Genomic DNA, 7,179 nt, shown 5'->3' with positions numbered 1-7,179 from the left:
TGCCAAGTCAGTGTAGTGTGACCTCCAATCAAAGAAAGATCACAGTGAAGACTCTGAAGGAAGAGCAGCTTGGTTGCTGATTGGCTAATGGTTACACAAGCCAAAACATCGTTATGACATCATAAAGTGGGTAAAATTTGATCAGCTCATTTTCAGACAGGTTTTTATAGAAATGGATCAGGACAAAAAGAGGGAGAATCTTTGTTCCTGAAACTTTCAGAGTCTCTTTCCACAGAGGGGACACATGTTGATCTACTGTATAAAAGACGTGGATTTTGCATAACAGGTGCCCTTTAAAGTCAAAATGTACAAACCTTCTTGTGTTCAGAAGTGGAGATCTCTGCGCTCAGCTCAGAAAAGTCACCCAGGCCGAGCTCCACATGTTTCCCTCCTTCCTTCTTGGGAGCCGACAGCATCTCCAGCAAGCTGTCCGCTTCTGTTGCGTCTCCTGCAGGTGCCATGGCCGTCTCTAAACCTCCCGACGACTCTATGGCCTCCACTTTCTCTCCTTCAATCGCATCTCCGTGTATACCAAACTGGGTTGGGTCGGGCATGTTCCCGAGGATGTCCGTCACCTTTATGTTCTTAGCCCCCTCAACCAGGCCACCACCAAACATGGAGGACCAGATGACGTGGAAGAACCCGAAGATGAGTCCGTAGATTCCCTTGAAGAAGCCGGTGAAGAGCATCCAGAAGAAGGAGAAGAAGCCGGTGATGCTCTCCTTGATGCTCAGCTTCTTGATTTTCTTGAACTGCTTGGAGAAGTTTTTAATGGATAATGTTTGACGTACGTTGGAGATCTTCCTCTTGACCGAGCGGCACGCGGTGGTGAAGGCTGAGGCAGACTCCAGGGCGCCCTCTTCCTCTCCACCCAGCTCGTCCAGGAGGCTGTGTGCATCGTCCTCTTCCTCCTCCTCCGGTTGTTCCACCACATCCGGCTCGGAGATCTGCGAGGCCAGCTGCATCTCAAAAATTGTGTCCTCACAGAAATTGACAAACATCTCCATCTTCTCGCTCTCCGTGCCCTCGTTGACCACGTCAAAGATGAACTGACGCTTGGACTCTTTGACCTGCGGCTTCTCCCACTGCTCGCGGCTCGACTCGCTGATCTCGAAGTAAACCCTCTCGATCCGCTTTGCGCTGCCCATGATTTCAATACGACCCAGGTAGGGCTCGAAGTAGCTGAGTACGCTCCCCGCCAGGTCTAAGAAGGTGGCGAGTCTGGAGTCGTGCGGCATGTGTTCCGACAGGTTGGTCAGCAGCACCGCCACGTTGAAGCCGATATCTTTGGCCGGCTCGTGGAAACGCTCCACAAAGTCAATGTAGTTGAACATGTCATTCTCGTCGGCCTCCGCGCACGAGAGCAGGAACTCAATCTCCGTCTGGCTGTACTGCATCTGGGACTCCATTGACTTCTGGAACTCCTTCTTTGAAATAATGCCCTTGAACTCTGGGTCGTTCTCTTTGAAGGTGTCGGAGGACGTCAGGTCCTTCAGTTTGAGGAACATGTCGAAGAACTTGAGGATCATCTCCACGTTACTGGAAGACTCCACCAGGGTGTCCACCATCTGCTTTCCAATCATTCCATTCACCACGTTACCTAATTCACACAAAGACAATGCATTATGTTCTGTAAAATACAATGCAGGCTTTTACTAGAACTGTGAGTTGTTTTACAAATATTTTGAGATGTTCAATCAAAAGAGTTGAATTGTATTGTAATGTCTTTGTCAGCAGCTCCTGGCTCTTACCCTCTAGCAGAGACAGCAACATGACCACCATATCCTTCTGTAAATCCATCAGCTCCTTCAACAGCTCAGTCTGACTGGCGTCCTACAAGGAGATTATAGTTGTTCTGTTAAAGCTTTGAGCTGATGGAGTTTTCCCCAAACAAAACAAGGTTGTTCGGATCGTTAATATTTACCCTTCAGCAATGCATTATTAATGGTTTAGTGCTATAGGCTTTAACACCACCATGTGTGAAGTAAACCATGACTACCAAGGTTATTTAAAACAGTATAAACAAGGGATACATATTTCACTTTTAACACACATTGTGTTTCAATCTTTGTGGATATTTATGTAATGAACTTTAGGACGTTAGCATTGCATCGCTGCATGTTAAATGTTGTTATTATTTAAAACAAGATGCTTTACAAGTAGAATAATCCCAAGGTTTATTGTACCTGAGAAAGCTTCATTTGCATGTTGGCAAAAACATGCAAGAAGCCCACAACTGCGTCCCACAATCTGCTGTGAGCTAAACTCTGCTGGTTCCCAATACACGGGCCCTGAAGGAGAGAGGAGAGAAAATACACATCAGGAAATATTGGATGAAAGTAATTCATTCTTCACATTGTGGATTTAACAATGTTGAAACCTACCTGAATGTACTCAGTCAGTGAGTTGAATATCTGTTTGGCAACAGATAAAGCTTTGGAGAAGTTTAGTCTTCCTGTCTCATCCATGACATCTTTGCCAGAGTAGTACCAGTAGAAGTCACTGATCGATTCCTAAAAGCAAGATCACATTGGTACACAATAAGTAAGTAATGGCAAGAACATATGTTGTGCCTTTAGATTTGTGTTGAACACACCTGAAGACGGAGCAGATAGTCAACGGTGCTGATGATGATGTTGACCGTGGTTGTGTTTCCAGTTTGTGTTCTCAGGAAATTCTGGAAATCTGACAGAAAGATATATTTTCTCATCCATGTCCCTCCCTATCTTTTGCACTACCATGCCCTTGTGGCTAATGCGAAATGTTGTTGTTCAAACAAAATGACGTTTAACTTTTCAATGAAGAATTATATTAAACCTCACCTCCATTGTGGCCCTCACAAAGAAGTTGCAAAAACCGGAACAGATCTTTAGTAAACTCATCATTTTGTAGCACTTTGGAACCTTAGAGGGAAAAGACATCTTAGTGAATACAACAACGACCCTGTGCAAATGAACTAAGGTGATTATTTACTCAACATGGAGTCTGATTATAATTCAAACACCCCTTTGAAGCAATTAACATGAGGCAAGCAAGTCAGGTTTCATGTTGGACGTTCAGGGCCTTTAGATTGCAGGTTCAAAACTGAATCCAAAGTGATTTTAATTGAAACAACAACGAAATGCTAGGACATTTCCATAAGCTGTAGGAAGCCTGATAACTTTCACATGTAGGCGTGGATTGAGCCCTGAAATAAACGGCAGGCAAACACGGTTATATACCTCACTTTAAAAAAACAAAACGGGTAATCCAGTTAAAATAGCTAAACGAAATGAGCACAAATACATTTCTGGAAGCAGATAAAACCATGTGAAAGTCAGACGTCTGTATGGAAACCAGTTTTGTGAAAATCCAAAGCAAGACAAAGCTTTGCTTAGGTTGCGGAAGAGTCCACAGACCTTTCAGTCAAACCCTTGAGAGGTGGCACTGATAGCCTTGGAACAACAGATTTGAGCATCAGCAATAGGATTTGCGTTAGTAAATGTTAACATGAAGGGAATGGGAACAAATAACAAACAGACGATGAATTGTTGAAGATCCACCGTGTGCATGCACAGTTTGTCCGTACAGACATCTGGGTGGGGGAGGCTGGGCACCAAATAAAGCAGGAGTATGGACCACAGACGAGACATTCAGAGTGGAAGCATAGCCATATCAGCATGATCTAGGTTTGCTATTTACCCCGATGATTGTTGACTGCCGTCGATGTTTTTTTTAAATGACAGGAAGGAGACAAACAATACACCAAGACATAATCAAAAAGAGAGGACATCCGAGTTACAATACAAAGAATTATGAATATTTTGGCTACGAGTGAAAAACGAAGTCATGCAGTTAAAAATAATAGTTTTAGACGGGGAGCAGGGGAAATGATAGGCCTGGGTTGTGTCTGGGTTATAGTTTGCTAGATGATTACAAAATGAGAATTCAGTCATGGTGAGAAATCCATTAAAGTTACAGAGACACGAGTAGTAGCAGTGAATTGTTAAACACAGAACTCGGTGGAAATGTTTAGGACTGAATGATGAAAAGACGGACATAGTTGATGTGGAAGCTTTAAGTGACTGTGTTGAGAGTTGGAGAGAGATTTGCTTTAATGCTGGACCATGTCCTAAAAGCAGGTTTGTAGTTTTAACCACTCACAGAACCCCTGCTCTGAAATACAAGACAGGATAAATGACTACCTTAATATCTTAAAAACTTAAATCCATGCTACATATAAGACAGTCCTAGAATACATTGACAACTCACACCTTCTATTTTCTACCTCAGAAGACGACGTAAAAGACAACACACCGACGACTTCACTGACTGTAGCGCAAGCAGCAAACTCTCTGATTAATCAAAATCACATTGATAGCAATGCAATTTTGATTATTCATCATACATAAATACAGGGTGTATGCAGGAATCCTGAAGTCAGATGTAAGACCCTTTTTAAGACCCTTTCCATACATTTTAAAACCTCATCGCCACTTGGAGTTTTAACCGGTTACCTTGGCGACACACTTTACCTCACATTGACTATATACAGTATTGATTGTCCTTCCTCCTTATCTTCCAACCATTTGGACGCAGACTTGCATTTCCCCATAACGATGTTGTTTAACAACCGGCGTAAACGGACCTTCGCACGCTATCAAGCAGTGAGCGTGCGATGTCCTGTTCAGATGACGTCAGATCCAACGGGATGCCATAAATAAACTACACAGAATCACACTACACACCTACGCAATGATTACATTCAGGCAGACTGTAGAATACAACCTCTTTGGACAATTTATATACTTATTGAAAACAAGCTACAAAATGTAATACCTTGGGAAATGCCGTTTTGAAGACCCCGCGGACACCCTGAAATAACTACTTATTAGGAACTAGCATTGATTAACAGCTTTAATAGGACACCAAGGATATCCAGTTGTCATGGTTCAGCATTAGAAGGGGAAGAGGAAAGGATAGGGTCTTTTGTTTCCTATTCGAAAGTAAAGGTTTTCTTTAACAGTAAGGATCTACTGGTCTTTAATCAAACATGTGATGCTCAGAAGACTAATGAACGGGTTTAATCAAACAGCTAACTTTATAAGACTTCCTCAACTTACTTGAACCTTCTTCTGACACCATGCCAAGTCCTTCTGCTTTGTTCTGCCTCTCAAATGCATTCAAGTCCAAGACACTAAGGAAAGTAAACAAACAAGTGATATAGAAGTACTTGATGTCTGCACAGAAATTCCTTTTTGTGGTACAGATAATATAACAGCACCTGCAAGACTGCATCAGTCCTGAGAGACCCTTGAAAAAGCCTGCATCTCTTTTCTCTTTCAGGTAATCCAGCATTTTCTGGAAAAAGAGATTAAATGCATTAACCATTTAACTATCAAACATAATGTAATTTATGAATATGTTGTGAGTATTTACATGAATGGATGGATTGTATGATGACAGTGATACAGTTAAAAGGACAAATAGATCATTATAGTTGAATATTTGAGCTGTATAGTCTCACCTGCTGCACTTGCACATTGCCACCATTTAAAATGGAGATTCCCAGTTTGAGGGTGCAGGTCACCATGGGGCCCAAACGACCTGATGAAGAAGGAGTGACGTCAGATAAAAGAATGTCAACGACAACATTCTGAAGCAGGTTTGTCTGATAATAAACTAATCCCTGAAACAAGTCAGAACTTTTGCAAAATGAAATGTGTGTGTTTGTAATAATCCGGCAGTGGCTCAGTCAGTAGGGACTTGGACTGTGAGCCGTAGGGTCGCCGGTTCAAGTCCCCGAACAGACCTAAATATGGAGTGTGGACTGCTACTTGGAGAGGTCCCAGTTCACCTCCTGGGCCCTGCCGTGGTGCCCTTGAGCAAGGCACCGGACAACCCCCTTCCTGTAACTGACGCTCAAGTGCCCTTGTTTATTGTTCTGTATTTTTTTAAGAGTGCTTGAACTTTGTTTTATTTTGTTGAAATTATAAGAGTTCACTTTCCGGAAGTCATGTGACCTTTAGCCCCGGATGTTTTATATCGTGTTTGTGAGAGCCCAGTAAAAAGGGGCGCTAACAGTGTCAACGATGTAATAACATAATGTTCTACTGCTGCCTGGTCTACTAGGCGAACACGTTTTCACGGTGTTTCATAATTGTACTAAGAAGAAAATAAACGTGGATTGTGGAAATCAGTTCGATGCCGTAATGTTCTTTCAAGACCAGAGTAGTTACACTTCCCCCCCACCTCCACTCCCATTGCTCCATCCGGGGCGCCGTTTCAATATAGCTTGCCCACTGCTCCTAGTTACTAGACTGGTACTAGGATGGTGTTAAAAAGCAGAGGGCCAAAAATGTCACCTGTGGTTCTCTTGAGGCCTGTGTGATCATTAAAAGAGGGTTTTTATTCCCTCCGATTCCCGATTCTAATAACAAGGTTACATTTAAAAAAGGTATCAAAACACACTTTTGATTGGATTGTATTTAACCTGTTATTTGAAGTTGAATTTTTAAGTTTTTTAGGGTGACATTCTTCAACATCCTGTCCAGGGACCACTAGACGAAAAATAGCCCTGTTGGGGCATAACTGGTCTGCGCATTTACAGAAATGTCAATTCAATGTTGCACTGTCCCTTAGTCAAATACAGTATATATATAATAAAGTAAATAATAGCTGCTTAGGAGTTTAGCCAGTAAATGGTGTCTAATAAGTATTCATTTTGATTTGTCCCCTATATTTCATTCAGCACTGTAAAAACATGCCATTATGCATTTTGCGACCTCGATGGAAGGCGGTCCCAATGTCATTTTGAGAATACCTCAAAAGAGATCAAGACGTATTATCACCAAGGTGCAACCTCAGAACATTATGGCGCAGCAACATTAAAATGTTAAACTAATATCGAAAAAGAAAGGGCTTCAAGTCGGTGGGTTGGAACAGTCAACCGAAAAAGCTGCCGTCTTCAGTGGAAATAAGCTTTTTAAAGTAACAGAATCATGTTTTCTTTTAATGCTGCCGGCAGAATGTATTGAAGCACAGGAACGTTGAGCCGTTTTATGATCTGTAATACCTTTTACTGGCGCTCGATCATCTGCTCAGCACACATTGATCTTGCGGCGCCCGCGGGCAGCAGTGTCAGCCTCTCATTCTGCTGATACAGGAATCTTCTGCATATCTACCAATCTCTTTCTCCTG

The 7,179-nt window shown here is 42.4% G+C and overlaps 1 protein-coding gene across 1 annotated transcript in view; it reads right to left on the bottom strand.

The window, feature by feature from the left end:
- Positions 1 to 299: 299 nt before the first annotated feature.
- Positions 300 to 7,179, bottom strand: part of LOC104944937 (ryanodine receptor 3-like) — a 28,390-nt gene continuing 21,510 nt past the window's right edge. Inside the window, exons 17-25 of the mRNA XM_010770543.1 lie at positions 5,507 to 5,586; positions 5,264 to 5,340; positions 5,103 to 5,176; positions 2,823 to 2,903; positions 2,597 to 2,685; positions 2,385 to 2,513; positions 2,187 to 2,291; positions 1,752 to 1,833; positions 300 to 1,600 (exon numbers count right to left, since the gene is read on the bottom strand). Of these exons, the coding sequence (XP_010768845.1) occupies positions 300 to 1,600; positions 1,752 to 1,833; positions 2,187 to 2,291; positions 2,385 to 2,513; positions 2,597 to 2,685; positions 2,823 to 2,903; positions 5,103 to 5,176; positions 5,264 to 5,340; positions 5,507 to 5,586 (2,018 nt within the window). The remainder of the gene's footprint in view (positions 1,601 to 1,751; positions 1,834 to 2,186; positions 2,292 to 2,384; positions 2,514 to 2,596; positions 2,686 to 2,822; positions 2,904 to 5,102; positions 5,177 to 5,263; positions 5,341 to 5,506; positions 5,587 to 7,179) is intronic.

This window comes from Notothenia coriiceps, unplaced genomic scaffold, assembly GCF_000735185.1.
Source record: "Notothenia coriiceps isolate Sejong01 unplaced genomic scaffold, NC01 NC01_scaffold00008960, whole genome shotgun sequence".
NCBI lineage: Eukaryota > Metazoa > Chordata > Actinopteri > Perciformes > Nototheniidae > Notothenia > Notothenia coriiceps.
This window is presented reverse-complemented; position numbering and strand designations above follow the sequence as displayed.